This window comes from Artibeus jamaicensis, unplaced genomic scaffold (assembly GCF_021234435.1).
Source record: "Artibeus jamaicensis isolate MK-2021 breed Jamaican fruit bat unplaced genomic scaffold, CSHL_Jam_final contig_519, whole genome shotgun sequence".
NCBI lineage: Eukaryota > Metazoa > Chordata > Mammalia > Chiroptera > Phyllostomidae > Artibeus > Artibeus jamaicensis.
Genome location: NW_026521871.1, coordinates 44386844 through 44409041, shown reverse-complemented (window position 1 = coordinate 44409041; position 22198 = coordinate 44386844). Strand labels below are relative to the sequence as shown.

General features: G+C 48.3%; 1 protein-coding gene across 1 annotated transcript in view; it reads right to left on the bottom strand.

Moving 5' to 3' along the window:
- CMTM7 (CKLF like MARVEL transmembrane domain containing 7) overlaps positions 1–22188 on the bottom strand; it is a 44810-nt gene extending 22622 nt beyond the window's left edge. The window contains exon 1 of the mRNA XM_053669119.1: positions 21961–22188. Coding sequence (XP_053525094.1) covers positions 21961–22119 — 159 coding nt within the window. The 5' untranslated portion in view covers positions 22120–22188. The remainder of the gene's footprint in view (positions 1–21960) is intronic.
- Between the last annotated feature and the right edge of the window lie 10 nt (positions 22189–22198).

Sequence of the window (22198 nt, the reverse complement as noted above, 5' to 3'; positions counted from 1 at the left end):
GGTGCAGAGGATGCGTGCTTGCCACATGGTGCCCGGTGAGGAGCAGAGGGAAGTCTGAATGGTGGCCAGAGGTTGGCCTCCGATCAGAGTAAGGGAGGCTGAATGGAGCACCAGGCACGGCTCGCAACCCCTGTTGGTTATTCACAAACACACTGACAAATGCGCCAGTTAATCTCCCTGGGCCTCCGTGTCCTCACCTTTAAAATGCGGATCATAACAAAACCCACCACACAGAGTGAATATGAGGATTAAATGAGCTGATTTGGGCAAAACATTGAGAACAGCCTGGTACTGCTTTAGTAAATGCTCAACAACGTTAGGTATTAAAACGCCTTTCAGAGGCGTCCGGGGAGAGCGGCATGGGGTGATGTCTGTGCAGCTCTGCGCCCATGGGGACACCGTAGACACAAGCCCTGTCCCAAAGGGTCACGAGTGGGCAGAGGAGGGGGGTGAGGGAGAAGGTGGCAGCAGGTGGCATGGATGTCCCAGGGTAGCCTCCAGGAATCTAGGCTGCACGGTGATGTGGGGAGCAGACCCTTCCCCCACCCAGCGAGGTCCCTGCAGCTGGCTGACCAACAGGAAACTCCCCCTGTTCAGGAGGGAGGTATCTGCCTCCCATTCTTCAGACTGCTGACAGCTTGCTCAACATGAGCTGGCAATTCCACGTGTCCAAACATTTCCACACCCGAAACCACCAACAGAAAAATGCACCAGGCCGCGCCTCTGCTTCAGGCTGTTAGAGATCCCCTTCTCCTGCTCTCTGACCCAGTTCTGGAGAAATTCTCCCTGACAGGACCTAGGCCACCAGGACCTCTGGCTGTCTCGCTGCTGCGCTGCTGCGGAGGGGACGCCAGCCAGGCTGAACCACTCACTTCCTTCAGACAGATAAGAACTATTTCTTCCTCCCTCCTCCAGCTACCTTGTCCTCGGCTCAAAGGCGCCCTGGATCACTGTAACCTGATCGCGCCCCCAGGTTCAGGGAAGTCGTTCCACAGGTGGGCCCAGCGAGGGCCCTTCTCAGACGCTGGCACTCTCCCTTTGCCCTCTCACTTCTGAGTCACCCGAGAGAGTGCCAATAAAAACAAAGACCTCCCTTCAGAAAGTCCCCCACCTCTTTGGCCTTCACTTATTAAAAATAGCCTGGCAAGGCTGGAGCCCAGCGCTCCCTGCATTGCCCCTCACCTGACCTGACCTGCAGGGTCACCCTGGGGCCTCCTTGCTGCCGCAGCAGCCGCCTGGTGGGAAGACAAAGAGGGCCTTTCAGGCCCCGGGAAGCTGCCCTGCTTCTGCCCTGGTCTGGAGGCCTGCGGAGGAGGAAGGGAAGACCTGCACAAAGGTTTGTCCTAAAGCCTCTTCTCGCGCACCTGCTCATGGGGAACTGGACCCCTCAGATTAATCCAGTACAAATTCACTGTCCTCCTAGAGGCACTGGGCAGGACCTCGGTAAGGTAGGAGGAATCAACCTGCGTCTAGCTACTGGGCCCAAATGCTTCTTCGTTAATCCTGTTTCTGCCCTGAGTCCCCTAACTTTATGATTTTCTAACATGTGAGAACTGAGAAACAGGGGAAGCCATAAAGAACAGCCACCACAGGAAGAGGAAAGAAAGAGGATTCAGAATAATTCACACTAGACTCTCAGTATGTTAATGCCTTGAAGGGAAGGACTGAAAGTGGGCTGGGTCCTTGGCCAGCCTATGGATAAACTCTTTTCAGACTATCGAAATGCTCAATAAAATATCAGCATATTGAATCCAACAATATATACAAGAATATAAGTGTACAACGAGTAACTAAAATTTATTCCAGGAACACATGGCTGGTTCAACATTTGGAAGTCAATGTATCCCCTGGCTGGCGCGGCTCAGTTGGTTGGAGCACTGCCCCATAACTGAAAGGTTTGCAGGTTTGATTCCCAGTCTGGGTTAAGGGAGGCAACCAATTGATGCTTCTCGCTCACATCAGTGTTTCTCTCCCTATCTCCCGTCCTCTCTCTCTAAAAGCAATGAAAAAATGTCCTTGGTTGAGGATTAGAAAAAGAAAAAAAAAAAAAAGAAAAAGAAAATCGATGTATGTACCATATTAATACATCAAAGAAGAAAAATCAAACATTCATATCAATTGATGCAGAAAAAGCATTGCACAAAATTCAGTACCCATTTATGATAAAAACTTTCACCAAAGTAGGATAGCAAGAAACAGCCTTAACTCGATGAAGGATATCTGCAGAAAAGTCTCCAGCTAGCATTGCACAGTGATGAGGCTGCAGGCTTTCCCCCCAAGGGAGGGAACAAGGAAAGGATGTCCTCTCTCACCGCTTTCATTCCACATACTTACAAAAGCTGCAATAAGGTAAGAAAAAGAAATAAAAGGTGTATAGATGAAAAACTTTTTTATTGGTAGACAACATGATTACCTATGAATAAAATGCCAAAGACTCTACAGAAAAAGATCCAAGGACTAATAAATGAGTTCAATAAATGCAAAATTAGTATACAAAAATCAACTGTTTCCATGTATTAGTAAACTGAAATTAAATATTAGAAATAGAGAGGACTATTTATAGTAGCAGCCAAGAAGGGGGGACATACTTTTTAGGTTTAAATCGAACTTCGCAGTATGCTGAAAACTACAAAATACTGATGCAAGAAATCAAAGATCTCAATAAAAGGAGAAGTATAACATGTTCATGGATTGAAAGATACAGTATTGTTTAATATGTCAGTTCTCCCCAAGTTTATATACAGATTCAGCATAATCCCAGCAGGATTTTTGGGTAGCTATTTAAGCTCTATTTAGAGTCTACTGACTCTAAAACTGATATGGAAAGGCAGAGGGGTTACGAGGCGGGGATGGGGGTTGACTACAAAGTGACCGCGCAGGGGAGTTCTGGAGGTGATGAGGCTGTGGTGAGGGAGTCATGACTCTGTGCACTTGCCCATATGCCCAGGGCTGCTCCATAAGTCGTGACATTGACCGCGGTGATGGTGGTGAGCATTCTGTGGATGTGCTCCGAAGCACTGAGCTGTATGTACTGTCAATGAATGAACTGTGTGGTATGTGATTTAGTTACAACAAAGCCATTACCAAGAAAAACCTTTTTTATAAAACCCCCAAAAAAGTAAAAAAGAAAATCTTAAAAAAAAAAAGAAGAAGAAGGAAAAGACATCTGCACAGAGATGGTCAGATGATACCGTCAAACCGCAGAGTGAGAGGTCATGGAGATAAGATGAAATTAAGATGTCACGGCTCTCACGGCACTGTGCAAAAACCTCACTGCGGCGTCTCCACAGGGGTTTTCAGAACTGTAACTTTCTCTGCCCTGAAATTTCTTGATATCAACAGAGAAACCTTCCAGAAAAGCCCCTGGTGTAGGAAGGGTGCAGCCCCCGAAACTCGCAGTGGATCTACCCCAGCGCCCCGGCTTTTCTGAAATCGCCAAGCCATTCATATTCTGACCCTGCCCATTCATGCACACACGGGGTGGAGCAAAGCAGCTTTACAGCTGTGAGCATGTGAAACAGTTTATTCTTGTATTATTATTTATTAATCGTTGTATTATTTTCCATACGAACAAATGGAAATGGACTTTTGCTTCACCTTGTAGATATATAATGACCAGAACAGTGATCTTGACAATTTCCCTCCTACTACTACTTTCCTGGAGATAAATTTAAGGCCAAGAAAAGAGATATGCTTTATGCTTTACTCAGCTTATGGGTAACGGATGCAAGAGCCAACTGGATGTGCTTTCCCCAACACCTCAATGCCCCTCTGCTTGCTCAAAAACACCAGCCTGGCACATACCATATGCTCTGCACTTGACAGCTAAATGCAAAATGAAGAGTCTGCGATACCTGAATGAGGGCGGGTTCCCTCCTCATTCAGACACTGACCTGTCCCAACCCAACATTCCCATCAAAAGGACCGGAGCTGATACATAGGAACAAGATGGTCGGACATGCAGAGGGGAAAAGAGGATGGAGACCTTGTAGGCAATAGAACTACAATGAATATTAAGAAGCCGACCAGTTGATTTCTGAGAAAAATACTAAAGACGAAAGCTCTCACAAGGGCACTGAAAGGAGGTAAGAGTCATAACTAACGTTTTCTCAGAGCTAAAACGCTTTGCATAGGATCAGCATGATAGCCCTCAGGACCAGGTAATATCATCACCCCCATTTCACTGATGAGGAAACCGAGGCACAGAGAGATCAGGTGACTTACCCTCACTGCCTCTTACTAGCTACATAACCTCCCAGAGCCTTGGTTTTCCCATCTGGAAAGTAGAGATGACAAACAGCACCCTACTTAGAGGGCTCTCTCACCTGAGGAAATACCTGAAAAGCACTAAGCACAGCACCTGGCACGCATTACATGTTCTATCGTGTATTATATGCAAAATAAAACCCTCATCGGATTCACGGAACAATGTTGTTATGGTAGGCAATCTGCAGGCCCCATGAAATAACGTTCCTGGGTTACCATTTCCTCTTCCTTACCAGAATTGTCTGGAAGCAGTCTTTCTGTGCCTTAAATTAGAAACTAAGTAGAAGCTACCACCTCATCAGCCTCCCTTTCCTTCCCAGTGGAGAGGGCCCGCCCTATACTGCTTGGCCTTTATTTTTTTTTCGTTTCCCTGGGCCCCAAATTGTGGAGATTGATACTTGAAGTAGACATCTGTTTGGGGGCAGAAGGTCTGGGACATTTGGATATTTATTATTTCAGTAATTTGTACTTGAACTCTCCCTAAAGTAAGAAGGCAATGCAAGGAGCCTTAGTAAGAAATGTTAGAGATGAAGGGAAGAGCAGATTTGCGCCAAATGGGAACTAGGAATGCAGTGTTGAATCATTGTCACAAAGAGCCACAAAGAAGGTGCAGACTTTCAAAGTCAATGCAAAGTTAAGAATGAAGATTGAACCAAAGCTTAGGTAGGTCACTAGGAATGAGGTGTGTGTAGGGGGGGGGTCCCTAGAAATAGATTCTGAACCAGATTCCCAGGTCCCATGTCGGTGAAGAGGTGGACATTAAGTGAGAAAAGAAGCAAATCATTTGAAGTAGGGAACCCCATGATATGGCTTTGAATATATACTGTTAAATGAAAATAGCAATGTGAAAAAAAGCCAGGTGCCCAATGTATAATGGAGGGCTCGATCAGGCTGACAGCACTCGAGCCCACTGATCAGTCCTGACACCATGAAAATAAAGACCACAGACACCATGTATGGCCTGCTGGGAATACACAGCCCCACCCAGGAAGAGGTGCTATGGCAAACAAAGTTGAACCTGATGAAGCTCTAAATCTGACTGCCAACCTGTAGGGAATATGGTGAGGGGGGGGCACGCCCTGAAGAGCTTGCTGGTGACACCACAGGGGTGCACTCAGACACGCCTACTCAGTGGGAAGGCACCATGGGAATAAATGGCCACATTTATTCAGGACATGAATTGTGAGGAAAAAGGAGGGAAAGGAACCCACAGATTAAGAGACCTGAGAAACATATGAGTGAAATACAATTAAGAACTGTGAGAACTGCTCTGAATGACTAGAATGGGTGCTCCAAGGAGGGTCGGTTATAAAAGAAATGTAAATTAGAAAACTGAGTAAAACCAAACTTGCTTTATAAGAGTTTCTAATTATTATAATCTTATAATGGTCAACGAATTGGTTCATTCATTTGTTCTCATTATGTCACGGTCTATATGGACCATACTCATGCTTTAAACTAGAAATTATTTTGAAATCAACATTTATATTCTGTAAGTGAATAATTCCATCCCTCAGAATTTCTCTTTAGGAAAATTAGTCAGAAGAAAGTTCTATAATAAGATTTGCATTTGTGAGGGTAAGGAACCAGAGAGTAAATGTTTTAGGATTTTGCAATAGTTATTTGCAACCACTCAACTCTGCCATGTAGTGCAAAAGTAGCCATATGCATTCATAAGTGAATGGGTTTGGCTGTGTACCAATAAAGTTTTATTAAAAAAAAAAACAGCTGGCAGGCCAAATTTGGACAGCAGGCTTTAGTTTGCTGACCCCTGCAAATGCTCAGTGTAATATCATTTACAGTAGTTAAAAGCTTAAAAATTACCTCCATGTCCAACAGGGAATGGCTATTAAAGAATATACACTTAGATGATTGCATGTACTGTGCATAATTATGAAGGTTTTTATAGCAACAGAGACGTGTTACTAAAAATTCAATTTTATAATAAAAAACTAAAAGGAAGCAGAATTCCTCTTATTTGTAATCAGTAGGATCATGGCCCTGCAAACTTCTATACACGTACACAACTAAAATGTTTGTGGGCCCTGGCCAGGTAGCTCGGTTGGTTGGAGCGTTGTCCTGATGCATTAGGGATCCCAGTGGGATCCCCAGTCAGGGCACATACAAGAATCAACCGTTAAATGCATGAATAAGTGGGACAAATCCATGTTTCTATCTCACGTCCTCTGTCTAAAAATCAATTAAAAAAAAAACAAACACATGTGGCATTTGTGCAATGGTGGACCGTGGATGAAGTCTGTCTTTTAATACTTTTGGATCTAATTACGTTAATGTGGCTCTAATCATATTGGTGCAATAATATAAAATCTCAGAAATCAAATGCTAACCCTACAGACTCCCTTCGGTGGAAAACGCAGATGAAGCAGGTAAGTTAACATGCTCACAGCATCATTCATTCCCCCAGCAGCTCCTGTGAGCCACTCGACGACAACGGAGCAGCTGTGAAACCCTGACAGAAGCACCACTGACCTACTTCTGTGGCCCACGGCTCTCTCACACTCCATCACTACTCAAAACCACCTCTGGTGGACTCACCGAGAAATCTCCAACTCCCTACCTTCTCTCCAGCTCTGGGCCTTTGCACAGGCTGTTCCCTCCTCCAGAACACTCTTTTCCAACCTTTCCTCCTGCCCTGCCCCTTTGCATGTTCAGGTCTCAGCCTGAAGTTTCCTTCCCTAGGAAGGTCTGACCACAGCCTGAGAGGACTCGTTATCTGTGCTCACAGCATCCTCGGCTTCCTCCGTGATGCTCAGCCCTGCCACACTAACCACGTGTCACTGATTCAAAGATGTTCATTCTTGCGCATCTTCACTTCCCTCAGGGCAGCGGTGGGTCCTTCAGCAGTGGCTGGTGAGACCAGACAGCAGTTGCAGACTGGTTACTACTGTCTGCCACGTGCCAGTGTTGGAACTTGCAGAATGGGTGTAAGCAATGGGGTGGGGGGAGTCCTAGAGCAAGAAAGGGGCACTCCGCAAAGCCCTGGGATACAGATGAGGTGGTGGGATGGTAAATCAGGCTTATTTAGCATCATTCCCAAAACAGGAGACGAGGGCAGCTCATGAGCCCGGCCCCAGTGGCTTTTAGCTCTTTTGTGGATTCTTATAAGGAACACTGCCGTGCTCACGGGCCCGTGGCCCGGAGGCTGACGGTGTGCAAAAACACAACTTTACAAAAAGGAATTTAGGAGGGTTCTGACTGTAAAACATTTTAAGGATATCTTAACCAATTTATTTTCCTTCACCAGTTTTCCTTGGGTGTCCAACCTGCAGCCCACGGGCCTCATGTGGCCTAACACAAAATTGTAAACTTACTTAAAACATTATAACATTTTTTGGTGATTACATGTTACAACGTACTTAATGTGAGGCCCAGGACAACTCTTCTTCCGGCGTGGCTCAGAGATGCCAAAAGGTTGGACACCCCTGGATGAATTCACAAGAATATATAAAAATCTGTTTGAGTCTGAAAGGCCTCTTTTGATGATCATAACATAAAAATTCTAAATGATAAAATGGATTTGTGTCATCGTATAATTAAAAAACATTTCCTTCCTTCCTCCCTTTCTTTCTTAGCAGTGCCTAAAACAATGGTGCCTTACAGGTGAGGAAACGCCACACCTGTTCAGCTGAGACTTTTAGCCGCTGGGGGAGGGTGTGGACCTGCCTTGTTCAAACTGAACCCGCAGTTGCTGGCACAGACCAGGGGCAGCAGAGGCACCAAATAACTGTCTGATGGAGTGACTTGAAGTATCCTCGGCCAGGCATAGAGACACAGCTAGGGCCAGACCAAAGGGTTAGCTCCTGAGCCAGACGCGGAAATCCAAAAGTGAGCTGGCCGCATCTGGCACTCGATGGCATTAGTCTTTAATCCGACACAGTAACATCATTGTTCGGTGTTTCCTGGTGTTGTTTTAAATTAGGAACCTGTCCTGACAGCCTGACAAGCTGACAGACACTTCTCTCATCCCTCAGCCTGTCTCTGTTTACCTTGGCATAGGAACCCGCTGTTTTGATGGTGAGAGTCAGTGGAAACCTGTCAACTCCACTAAATCAGAAAGAAAGGTGTCATGCTGGCGGTGGGGGCAGAAACTGCATCTTTATGGGAACTCTGGTTGGGTATCCTGCCCTCTCCTCACTGGGGTCCCCACCTGCACCTTCTTCCCCCCTCCCCACTTCCCGGCCTGCAGGCCTGACATGATGTGCCCCAGCTCCACATTCTGGGCCTGGGGGAGGGGCCCTTCCCCAGCTGGGCCCCCACCCCACCCCTTAGTAGGCACCCTCCGACAACACTGTTGTGTCTTCTAAGGAAGGCCCAAGTCAGTCAAGCATCTCACCCAGGTTGACTTTTTTGAAAGGCGTGCAAAGTGCATGCCTTACGTAATTACAAAGGCTGCGCTCTGTGGCTCAGGTGGTCGAGCCAACTCCTGCAAAGCAAAAGGTCGCTGGCTGGGTTCCTGGTCAGGGAACAGGCCTGCGTTGTGGGCCTGGTTTCTGGTGGCGGCACATGGGAGAGGCAACTGATCAATGTTTCTCTCTCACATCCATGTTTCTGTCCCTGCCTTCTCCTCTCTCTAAAAACAAAGAAATAAAACCTTCAAAAAAATAAATAAAAAGGCTGTAAGAAATGTCTGTCTGCACAGTGGTCAACCAGAAACAACCCACAAGGTGAAAGAGGAAGCATGAGCTTTGGGGGAACAGCTAAATATATCCACCATCAAGTTAACCCCGTATGACAAGATTTGACTGCACAATTACCATGAATTCTGATGCTTGGCCAAAAAATATGAAAAATAATAGTACCTAAATGATAGGGCTGCTGTGAGCATTAAATGAGGTAATTCATGTCAAGTTCTTAGAACAGGACTTGGTAGGGATAAGACCTCAATTAACTTTAAGCCATTGTCTCAACTTGAACTAAGAGCTAACTTCAGATGGGAAGGCGGCGAAGGGGACTTCTGTGAAAACCAACGCACTAAAACTGAGATAAGGGGAGCAGTGACCCAAACGTGTTCCCTTTTGCCTCCCTCACACCTACAATATGCAGGTACCAGAAGGGCCCTCCAAACCAACTTTGACATCAGGTGCTGGGGCTGCTCGGTCCCGGGCTCTTCACAAATGTCAAGGCCATGAAAGACTGAGAACCAGTTCCAGATTGAAAGAGACAGGACAACTGTGCAACCCGGGATGGGGTCCTAGGCCAGAAAAAGGGTACGACCGGGCCCATGGGGGAAATCTGAATACTTCTGGTGGGCCAGATGATAAATAGCACCAGTGTTGTGAACTTCCTGACTTGGGAACTGCACTGCGCAGGTCAGAGAACTCCTTCTTCTTAGGAAATGCACACTGAAGTGGTTCAGAGGAAAAAAATACACTTAGAAAGGACAAGGATGAAACAAATGTGGTAAATGTTCACAAATGGAGAACCTGGGGGCAGGGCATAAGGGAAGTTCTCTGTATGGTCCCCGCAACATTTCTATAAACCTAGAATGATTTAGAAATAAAAAGTCACAGAAGTGTGTATACAAAGTTTTAAATCACAGGGCACTGCTACACACATTTAAAAAAATAGCAACTATACTTAATAAGCAGTACATAAAGAAGGACTAACCTGACCACCTTAATACATATTTCTTTTTTTTTAAGATTTTATTCATTTATTTTTAGAGAGAGGGAGAAAGAGAGAGAGAGAGAAACATCAGTGTGTGGTTGCTTCTCACACGGCCCCCATTGGACATGGCCCGCAACCCAGGCATGTGCCCTGACTGGGAATAGAACCAGCGACCCTTTGGTTCACAGGTCAGCGCTGAATCCACTGAGCCACATCAGCCAGGGCTTAATACATATTTCTCGAGCTGTAATATCTTATCTTGAAAGATGCAGCTAGGAGGCTGTAAGATTTGGCAATCTAGTGGTTTGGGGGAAACCGGGGAGACTCCATTCAAAGCCTGTGCAAGGCCAGAAGCACGCCTCTTGGCAACGCACTTTTCATCTTTTGCCTCCGCCCTGTCACCTATGTTCTCTTTGTGTTTTTGTATTTCTCAGTCTTTATATTTCTGCTTTTTTGGGGGCAGAAATTCCAGTATTGCTTTCTCTTTGAATAAGCTATTAAGGGGAACGATATGCTAAAACAAGGAAGCCTGAGATGTAATCGCTGACCGCAATGGCTGAGGGTGGCCGTTACCCCTCCGAAACTTCTCTCCTGGAAATGAACAAGCCCTTCAGGAGAAAACATTAAATGTCTGTTGTCTGCTATGCTGAAGACTTTTAGAGTCTGACCACCATGGAAAGTCCTCAACTGGCTGGATTAATTTCCTCTGGCTGCTGTAACCAATCATCACAAAGTTGGCATCTTAGAAAAATGAAAAACTTATTCTTTCACAGTGATGGAGGCCAGAAGTTCGTAATCAGTAGCCTGGCTTCAACCAAGGTGCCGGCAGGACGGCGCTCTCTCTGGAGACTCCAGACCTTGCTTCTGACAGCTCCGGGACCTGCCCTGGCACCCTGGGCTCACTGCCGTCACTGCAATCTCTGTCGCACCTGCATGTCCCCATTGCCTTCTCCGCCTCTGTATCACTTACAAAAACAGTCGTCATTGGATTTAAGGCCCACCCAGATAATCCAGACAACTAGATGCTGAAGTGACGATCACATCTATACACACCGACTCGGTGTCACCACGACCCGTGACAGCAGACTTACTGTCAGCAAGGAGACACCCATCAGGCCAGGGGATGCAAGTTACGCTGCAGAGTGTGTCCTCTGCCCAAAGTGGCAGCCAGTAAACAGGACATGCTGCTCAAGCCCAGTGATGCTCGAGGAACCCTTGTTGAACCACCAACACGAGTCAGAGGTGTCTCTTACCAAGTGACACTCACAACAGCGTGTGTCAAGAAGGCCCCCGCCTCTGAAATCGAACACCTGTTCTCCAGGAAACGTGTCCCCCTGGTTATGGCTTTAAGGCCTTCCAAGAAGCTAGAACAGATGCGATCAAATGTATACTGCAAGTCACTGCTTGTAATTCTTCCACAAGAGGTTACGGGAATAATTTTTCTCTCTCTTGCTTTTGTTTTTCACTCCATAAACATTGATTTGTTTTCTTCTCCCCTCGTTTCAAATAGGAGTTGAAAAAAAAATAAGAGCTCTTTAAGTGGACAGCAAAAAGTAACATCAAAAGTCCTGTGTGGCCGTGGCCGGTGTGGCTCAGTGGGTGAGAGCATCATCCTTTACACCAAAAGGTTGGAGGTTCGAATCCTGGTCAGGGTACCTACCTAGGTTGCAGGTTTGATCCCCAGTCAGGGTAGGTATGGGAGGCAACCAATCAATGCTTCTCTCGTACATTAACGTTTTTTCTCCCTCTCTGTCTCTCTCTCCCCCTTCCACTTGCTCAGTAAAAATATTAAACAAAACCAGTCCTGTGTGGTCTGTCAGGCAGCTGCCTGGCATGGCAGGCCCACAGAGATTTTGGGCAAAAGTTCTAATAAACCGGTTTTGCAGGTGGAAGGAGGCTGTAGTCAGGAATGTCCCCCGAGTGGATCAGCTTAGAGCCTCAGCAGAGATCAGACAGATGAGAAGCAATTCGGACGGCTCCCGGGGAACACCAGCAGGCACTCCGTTCACTGCTGCGTGCTCAGTGGGCTCCCTTTAGCCGGGCCAGTGCACCCCTTCCCCAGCCAGGGCAGGGGCACCTGCTGCTGACTCCTCCCGCCTACAACCTCCCAGTGATTTCCCTTGGACAGCTGCAGCTGTCTGGCTCAGGAGTCCGAGTCTGCAGCCAATGAAGGGCACAAAAGCAACTCCACTGTCTCAAAGCACAAGAACATCTGTGGCGTACCTCACCTGCACCTCACTACCCAGAGCTCCCTGAAAAATCAGGCTGAGACTAGACTTCTGAGACCCACCTTTGTCTGGCTCCCTCTCCCTGGAGCAGCCCTTGCCTGATTCCCTCACTCAACAAAATAGTAGCACAGGAATCCCCATCTCTAGCTCTGCTCCCAGGGAAGCTTCGAGCCTCCCCATGAGAGACGTTGGGAAATTCCAAGAACAGTGCTTGTCCTGCAGGTCTCCTTGTTCCCAAGACTTTGCAGGCTCTTAATATCTTCAAGTTAAGTGGGATCCCAGAGCAGTGGGACTCCGATCACTGCTGTCTGGCCACGAAGCAGAGTCTCTCTTGATGCCAGCGGCTGCAGAAGGCCCCTGGGAGGGGATCACGGGTGCCGTTTGAGAATCTGAGTTACTGGACAGATGGAAAAATTACCGGGAGCAGACAACATCTGGCCAAGGAAATCTCCTTTTAAGAATTTCTCCTTCTGTCCCTCATGTACACACAAAACTACGATATATACATGGGTATCCTTGACAACAAGAGAACAAAAAAAAGAAAAATAACCAAAATGCCTGTCGTCAGGGGGTGAGGTAAATGCATTCACTGTAGTAAATTCATTTTCTAAAACACAGTGCAGCTGTTCGAGTGGCTGAGGAAAATGAGAAAATCCTAGTGGCTGTGGTATTATCTCCAAGATGGAAAGACAGGCAATAAAAGGAAAGAACAGGGGGTATAGAGGTTCCCATCTCTGGTGAGAGAACACACACACACACACACACACGCCCCACCACCACAATGACAACTCCTGAAGAGTCCACAGGTGATGGTGTCCCTGGTGGCCTCCAGAGAGGAAGAGTGGGAGTTGGGGGACTTTTTGAAATCATGATCATCTGAATGTTAATTATTCAAAACAGCAAGTAAAATTTTAACAACTGTACAACCATAGTTACTATTTAAACCCAGGTTTTTATTTTTTAGAAGTGTTCTGGGAAGAGACCATGGAAGTGGGAGGAACAGCTGCGTGATGAAGGCAGTTCTTCAAGCCTGGTGGCTGCGGGTAAGGCCCCGCACAGTGCGCCCATCTGTAAAGTGGGAATACTCGTACCTCCTAAGGACGCTGCAGTGGTGAGTGAGTTCTTGTATAGGTAGCATTTGACACAATGCCCAGAGCAAGAACTCAACAAACAGATTTACTCCACAGGAATTCAACAACATATGACCACAGCCCACATTAAGGTTTTATTATTATTTAAATGGCCACTGTACCTTCTGCTTCCTGACTAAGGAGCAGTCCTGAGGGTGCAGACCCAATGCAGGACACACACGCTTCTATGGGCAGATGACGTACCTACTGCTAAGTCACTTGAAAAGCACACATTTGTCACCTCACAGTTTCCCTTGGTTAGGGCCCCGGACAGGAGTCCTGTGCTCAGGGTCTCACAGGCTGCAGGCAAGCTGTTGGCCAGGTTGCGGTTTTGCCTGCAGATCGGGGCCCTCTCCCCAGCTCACCTGGTTGTTGGTGGAATTCTGTCCCTTGCAGCTGTAGGACTGAGGTCCCCTAGTTTTTCACTGGCTGCTAGCTGGGGGCTGCTCTCAGCCTCTGGACACCACCCTTAGATGCCTGCCCTGTGGCCCTTGGCCAGTCTCTCTCCCAACAAGGCAGTTTACTTCCTCAGCACCAGGTGGAGCACCTCTCCATTTGGGACTGACCCAGTACCTCTTTTAAGGACTTTCACCCAAGTCAGGCCCACCTGGAGATAATCTCCTTTTGATTAACTCAGAACCAACTGATTTGGGATCTTAATTGTATCTGCGACATCCCCTCACAACAGCACAGGACATAATCACGAGAATGACATCCCATCATCTTTGCCATATTCTGTTGGTTAGAAGCAAGTCCCAGGCCCCAACTACACTCAAGAGGATGAAATTACACATGGTTGGGACTCAGTGGGAGTCACCCTAGGGTGTGTCTGGCACAGTGGGGTCACCATTCTGGAGAGAGGGCACACCGCAGTGCGAAGAGGCTAGGCCTTGGCCACACTGAGGTTCAAGTGCTGGCTCCAGAACGTAATGGATATTTTGAACCTTGGGCAAGTGGTAAAACCTCTTAGCCTCTGCTCAATCATAAGAAGGAGGAACAACATATAGAGTCTCTAGAAGGGTTGAACGAAGGGACACTGCCTGTGAAATCGGCTGATGGTAGCAGACACTCAACCCTCAGTTCTCCTACCTGGAGCAGCTCATGACTTAAAACCAGGGATAATACAGGGGCGGGCAGAAGTTTGCAGCTATATGTGAAACGGTTCACTCTTGGATTACTATTTATTAACGACTGTATTATTTTCCACACGAACAACTGTAAACCCACTTTTGCCCACCCCTGTATCAATGGCTTTTTCTGAAATCTTCCAGCAGCCCGGAAGGTTTATAAACCACCGTGAGTACTGTCTGCTCAATGCCCCAGTGAGGGGTTTTCCCCGCTCCAGCTGATCTCGTCTCTGGGGGAAACTGCCACCAGCACCGAAAATGGTCACGCCTCACAGCCACTCCTTTCAGATCTGCTACCACGTGCCCACCAACGAGGAGCCAAAATGGGTAAATTATGGTACAACCAAATAATGGACTCATTTGCCGTTACCACGACATCATTGTCACACAGGGTTTAATGACATGGGAAGAGACCCATGACCCCAAGTTGTCCTTCAATGATCTCAAGACCCGGACTCAAACTTCCTGATCTAAAAATCCAGCCTCATCATTATTTACGTCTTTGGACAAGTTACCTAACCCTTGTGCACGTCAGTAAACTTCGGATGGTGACAGACCTACCCATCACGAGGATACAATGAGGGGACACACCTAGCCGAGTGGCTGTCACCTAACTCAACCATAGATGCCATTATTATTAAAGTACCACTTTCGTAACTGGAGAGGTACAGGTAGGGACAAAAGACCTCCTCATAAACAGTATAAGCATTGCTGCTGCCTTCTTTGGGAAAAAAAAAATCAAAAACCTAAGAGGAAGAAGTGAGTAAAAAAAATCCACTGAGGTCATAATATACTTGGCAATTCCCTCTGCTTCCAGAAGCTTCCAATGTACTCTGTACCCAAAAGCATTTAATTTATTTCTCCTTTTCCCCCCTTGCCATTCCCTTCTGAAGGAACTTTATTTTCTCCAACTTTAAAAGTGAGGACGATGCTCTCAAGTCTCACCGCAATCCTTTCTGTGGGTAATATACAGGGTCTGGCAGAAGTAATGCCCACTGGAGCATGGATGGTAGGGTGATACTATGGTGTAACAATTTATAGTTTTAATTTGAATATTTCACCCAAAGTGTCATATGATGGGCTTGAGAGTGATACTGTTATGTTACAGAATGACATGCTTATGATTTTGTAATAAAAGACTTTGTAATAAAAAGGGGGCATCTTTTGGTGCTGGGCCCAGTATATAAACCACTCCAAAGGTGACTTCACTTTCTTTCTCTACCAATCTGTCCTTCTATCTAAAGTTTAAAAAAAAAACACGAGTGTGGCTGCCCAGGGAAAGGAAGGGCCATGTCACTGCCCCTTCTGTTGAACACAAACCAGGGGACGCTTTCTCTGCGGGAGGCTGACAAGCATCTGGGTGAATGGTTTCCGCCTGCGAGTGGCTGAGTGGCTGGGGGCCGGTGGCGAGGGATTCTGTCCCGTGCACCCTCCTCGCCCTTCAGGAAGACCCAAGATCCCTGAACAGCCAGCGGCCAGCGCTAGGCCCTGAGCCAGGCCTCTGGTGCCAGGGGTTGCTAAGACCCCAGTGAGGAATGCCAGGGACTCAGCAGCGGTCAAGGGAACCACTGAGCCAAACTGGTAACAAAGAAAGCATGTGGCAGGCGGCAGGTCAGAGAGAGGTTGTCACGGGCTGGGCTGGCGGCGTGCCTGGGCCCGGCCCAGCCAGACAGATGGCAGGGGGAGGAAACAGATGGACGTCCAGCCGTGCTGAGCAGGAAGCGCAGCGCTAGGAGCCAGGGACCAGGGGCTGCGAGGACGGAGCGGAGAGGTGGTGTCCCTGACCCGAGAATTTACATACACTGTCCCGCACAGGGAATCCCTCCATGTGAGATTCAGGGTGGCCCTGGAGGGTCTCCAGGACCCATGCTAATGCCGGACACACCCATGGGCCTCTCTCCACATACACAGGACCCTGACACACCTACACACCACCCTCCCCAGCGCAGCCTGGTGGACCGTTCCGCTGCTGTTTTCTTCAGTGCCATCTCTTGGGGCAGTGGTCCCCAACTTGAGGGTTATTTGGGGTTCCCTGGAGAGGAATTCCTGCCAGGATTTAAGAAATCCACATGCCCTGCAGCATGAATAAATAAGGTCTTGCACCTGTGTGGTATATACACATTCTTCCAGTGTAGGCAGGCGCTGTTGCCATGTCTTAGAAACAAGTGCATTTAAAAGCACAGGGGGATTTTTCTAACCTATCCATGTCATTGTCTTTTCCAAATCATCAGACACCAAAAATACCAGTGCAGCTTAAAGTATGATTACTGTTCCACTTGGCTCCTTGAAATTTCTGGCTGGTAAAGGGGCACCCATTAACTTCTGGATGTTAAAAAGTCTAGACAGTGGTTTAATGCCACCTGCTCAGAAGGGCAAGAAGCACTTTCTCTCTCTGTGAAAGGTCGCTGCCATTTATTCTGAGGACATGCCTGTGGATTTGTACATGAGGAACTTCTCTGCAAGGAAGTTCACCACGGCCTTGTTTGTGTCTCGGCAGAACTAGAAACTCCTTGAGCCACAATTAGGGGAGGGGGCTGGGCACTTCGACCATGCTACATCCATGACTGGCTACAACACTGTTAAACACCAAATTGCAGCCCTGGCTGGTGTGGCTCAGTAGACTGAGCACCAGCCTGCAGACCAAAAGGTTGTTGGTTCAATTCCCAGTCAGGGCACAGGCCTGGGTTGTAGGCCAGGTCCCTAGTTGGGGGCGTGAGAGAGGCAGCCAATCGCTGTTTCTCTCCCTCTCTCTCTCCCTCCTTTCCCCTCTCTCTAAAAATAAATAAATAAAATCTTAAAAAAAAAAAACAACCAAATTGCAGGCGAACATTAAGTGACACGAGAAAACATTCACATGTTAAGCAAAAAAAAAAAAAAGAGCATTTTACAAAATATATATAGTATCGCCATTTTGTAGGGAAAAAACCCAAAGATCAAAACATCCAAATTATATACGTCCGCTATGAAATACTGTACAATTCTACTTTAGTATTAATCTCAGTGGGGAGGGAGTCTACTACCTTCTTCTTTGTGTCCCGAAGTTTCTGCAATGAACAGGTTGTTACTTTGTTATTAGGAATAAAGCCTGCAACTTACTTTGTTTTAGTATTTTTATTTGTTTGACCAGTAATGGAAAGTATTTCCATGTTCTTAGGTCAGGACTGGGTTGGCGTCCAAGAACCTTGGCAGTGGGGTTGCTGCCCTTAACTCTCCCGCTGCCGGAAAATGGGACAGGGGCGTGCAGATTGCCTCTGGGAACCACACTGGTGCTCCCCTGCCACACAGACCCAGACAACATAGAAGAGTGGACCGTTCTGGGTCGTGCCAGGTCATTTTCCACCCACCGGTCCATTCACGGCTGGCCGGGAGGCTGACATCAGCCACAGTCTAATTGCATTTGGGAACTGGGCTCCTCCCCAGTCTCACACCCCCTCAGGTTCCATCCAGCCTAGCTACACTCCTTCAGTATTTCAGACAAAACAGTTCTCAGACATTCAGCATTTGCTATGGTCTCACTGCTATCCTGAAATGAGTTAAATGGATACCTAGCGTGATCCTAATCCCCAAAGAGATTTCAACAAAGTTCCAAAATGACCCCCATTTCAGTGGTGGGTAAATATTGACATAATGCTTCCCTGATGTTTTTAGGGATGGCACCCTCACCATGGTCTGGCAGACCACGGATAGTCCGGTGCAAATTTCTCCCGTCCCAAGCAGCCTCTCCTGCCCCTGTTCCCTCCACTCCAAACACAGCAGCACTTCGCCCTCCAGACTCGGAGCTAATGTCTGTGCTCTTCCTTCTTCTACGAATGCTGTTCCCTCATCCTGCAAATATCTCTTCCTCAGAGAAGTCCTTCCTTATCCTCTGATCCCCTGGCTAATTCTCTATGTCACTGAGTAGCTCTCACTCATAGCCTTTATCCCAGTTGGTAATTACATATTTATAATTAGTTGACGAATGTTTACCCTATTAAAGCAAAGGGGGGCAGAGGCTGATCTGTCTTGTTTACCAGGACACCATACTGCCCTAGCAGGCAGTAAATGCTCAAATATTTGTTGAATAAATAAATGAACCTTCTGGAAGACACTTAGGTTTCCATCTTTGCTGTCTGTGGAATGTCTGTAGACATTTCGACATCCTTGCCTACTGTGTTCTGCAAATGTCAGTCTTTTTCTGCACAGGCCAAAAGGGCTTGTCCTGTTCACCACCATATTCTACATGCCTCACACCAAGTTAAGAAGATACTGGACATTCCATAAATAAGATAAAGTCTCTTTCTAAGTGTTAAGGGCGGGAAGGTTAAGAATTGCCCAAATATTGGCTCATGTCTTGCTATATCTTCTTCCTCTTCACCTACGCCCCTCCCCAACACATCACTTTTCTCCACCTGAACCCTACTGAACAAAAGCACCTGAGAAGTAAATGGGGCGCCCCCTACCTGACAAACTCATACTCAGATTTCTTGAGAAGCCAGGGCTTTGCCACAGCCACCTGCACCTGTTTCTGCAGAAATGGAAGCGAACGTGGCACTCATAAACGGATGCTGGATAAATGATCCCACTGGTGGTGAACGGACACAAGCAAGGGCCTCTGGACCCCTCCAAACCCTGCGGCCTTCCATGGTCTCAGCCCCCTCAGGCACCCAGGTGATGTCAGGAGACCTGGTGCTTCTGCTCGGACTCTCTGAGGTTCCAGGAGGACATTCCTTCCTCTACTAGCGGACATGGTGGGGCACAGAGGGAGGTCCCTGAGGTGTAGCTGTGGCCTTCCCGTACCCAATGCTTCATGCAGAGTATCCCCTCCCCAGCCCCAAACTCTTCCCTAGATCCATTTCTTTTTAACAGCTTTATTGAGATACAGTTCACACACTTAGGGTGTATAGTTCAGAGGTTTTTAGTACATTCACGGAATTGTGCAACCATAAACCCCAATCAATTTAGAACATTTTTATCACCACCGAAAGAAACCTGCCACCTACCCCCATCACTCCTAAACCCTCCAGCCTGAAGCAACCACTAACCCACTTTCTGTCTCTGCATATTGGCCTATTCTGGACATTTCATCTAAGTAGAATCAATCACATACTATGTGGCCTTTTGTTCCTGGCTGCTTTCATTTCCCATCTTGTCTTCAAGATTCAGCCACACTGTAGTGTGTGTCAGTAGTTTATTCCACGTTCTGTGGAGTAATATTCCATTATATGGATATGCTACGTTTTATTTATCCATCTATCAGTTTACAGACGTTTGGGTTGTTTCTACCTATTGGCTGTTATGAATAATATTGCTGTGAACCTTTGTGTACAGATTTTTGTGTGGACATGTTTCCATGTCTCTTGAGTATACATACTCCCAGGAGCAGAATTGTTGGATCACACGACAGCTCTATGTTTCATAGTCTGAGAAACTAACTGCCAGCCGGTTTGCCAAATTGTCTGTATCCAATTGACATTCCCAAAGCAAAAAGAGGGAGCTGCTCTCCAAAGGAAGAAAGAGCCTTTCGGAGGATGTCGTAAGGTTGTATATAGGTAGGTCCATTGATGGGACCATGATGAAAACACTGTAGAGGACATCCAGGACAGAGGGTCATACAGGTGAGACATCAGTGGTCAAAATGAGAGACCCATGGAGTGTCCTAAGGGTGGCACTACTGCCCCTGCTCTCCCCCAATGCTAGAATGTGGCTATGAGTTTTCCCACCGAGAAGACAAATGAACACCCAATACCCAAGCCGGTGGCCCAGAAAAGAGGAGAATGGGGAGGAGTCAGATGAGAGGTCCAAGCAGAGAGTCCCAAATAGTCTCTCTGTTGTAACAGGACCACGCTGCAGGGGCCACTTCACTCCCAGGGGAATCTGCTCAAATCAGCCTGCAGCCACGGGAGTTCCCCAGGGAAGGAAGGAGGAGTGACAATCCCCTGGGTGAGGTTTTGTGCGGGGCACACAGAGGAGCAATTCTCCATGTCCTATTCTCTTCTTTGGCACAGGCCCCATCAATGTCACCTGCAACCCGGCACAAGGGCCACAAGGGCCACAGGCGGGAGCTAATTGAGGAGCTTAAAATGAAATGGAGGTTTCTCTTCTCCAGTCTTTGTCCACCTCACGCATAGACCGTCAGGGAGCCTACTCACCCCACTGCCTTTGTCCATAAAACTCACAGACCAAGACTGATGCTCCTGATCCCAATCTTTGCACACCATCATTCTGCCCAGGTATGTCTTCTGGTTCTCAGGTTCGCCTGTACCACCCCACCCAATTTTTAAGGATGGGAGGTAAACTGGTCCCCTCTTTTTGGCCGATCAGATCGCTCTTAATCAGACACCCCAAAAAGGCCTTGCTCGAAATCGACATTGCTCAGTACAATTTTTCTTTCATTAGCAGTAACTAACATTCCTTTACTTCCTAATTCTTGGTCAATCAAGACGCCATTCTTAGAGAAAAGGGCATTCAGTCCCCTTCCTTCAGATCTGGCCAAGCAGGAAATGAGAGCCCCCTCTACACACACCAGAATGACAGTGTTAAGCATTCGTGGGCAGCTCTCACTCTGTGTCCAGACCCCTGGGGCTGGTCCCCCTCGGCAGGCCCAGCTTCTGGGGCTCTGACCTTGTTCCTAGCCCCACATTCTTTTCTCCACATTCCACTTCAAAACGGCCACTTCCCTCTTCACCATTCTCGCTGCAAACATCACAATGAGCAGAGAGCCACGACCAGTCCAACCCAGCTTCAAAACACAGACAACAGGAAAGGTGTTTAAGATGAAAATATTTTAAAGAAAAATATGGAAGGGAGAAAAGAGTGGGGAACAAGCGAACAGGCCAGGCAACATCTGCCCTCCTGGAAGACCCCCTGCGCTGTCCCACTCAGCCCAGACCCGCAGCCCTCTTGGCTCCACAGGTGACCCGCATTCAGGCGACTCCTCCTTCCCCAAATAAGTAAGGATTCGCCAAAACAGGCCTTCCTCATTGATCATCTGCCTTCCACAGTCCCCTAAGACCTGGGGCACCCCTTTGAACTTGAGAGGACGGGGGCCCAGGACGGCTGCCCGGGGTCCCAATTCTTTTCCCCCACCCCGGAACGCAAGACCTCTGGACTCCCTTCCGGGGGCAAAAGTGCGCACAGAGCGGGGAGCCCTGGGCGCTGGGTTCGGAGGAAAGAGGAGGCCGGGCAGAAGAGGAGGTCGGGTTTCGCTGCCCGCGCCGCGGCCTGGGCGACTTTTCCGCCCCAACCGCTCGGGTTCGAAGCGGCGCGGCCCAGAGAAGAGGAAGAGCTAAAGGAACTTCTGCCCGCGGTTTTTATCCGGAGGCGGGCGAGGCTACGCAGAAGCGTGGCTGGAAGAGCTCGGGACCCTGGAGATGGGTCCTCCGGAGCAAGGGCCTGGGAGAGGGGCTGCGTTCCGAGTCGGCGGGGGCTGCACAGCCAACTTTCGGGGAGGAAAACTTCCTCCAACTTAACTTTGGCGCTGCCGAACCCCATCCGCGGCGCGCGGCGCCCGCGGGTTCCGCCCGGCGCGCCCCCTCCCGGCCCGATCCCTTCCTTCCTGGGCCACTCCGTGTGACCCCGGCCTTGCGGCCCCGCCTCTCTTACCATCTGCGCCACTTTCAGCAGGGCCCCATGGGTGCGGGGGTAGACGGGGTCCAGCAGACCTTCCGAAGGGCTCGCGCCCTGCTGTCCCCCGCCAGCCCTGGGTCCGAACGTGCTGCCGCTGCTGCACGTGGTGCGGACGAGCCCAGCGCCGTGCGACATCGCGCGGCCCTGCCAGCCGGCCGCTTCCCCGGCCCGGGGACCCCGGGGCCCAGATAAGGCGGGGCGGGGGATGGGGCGG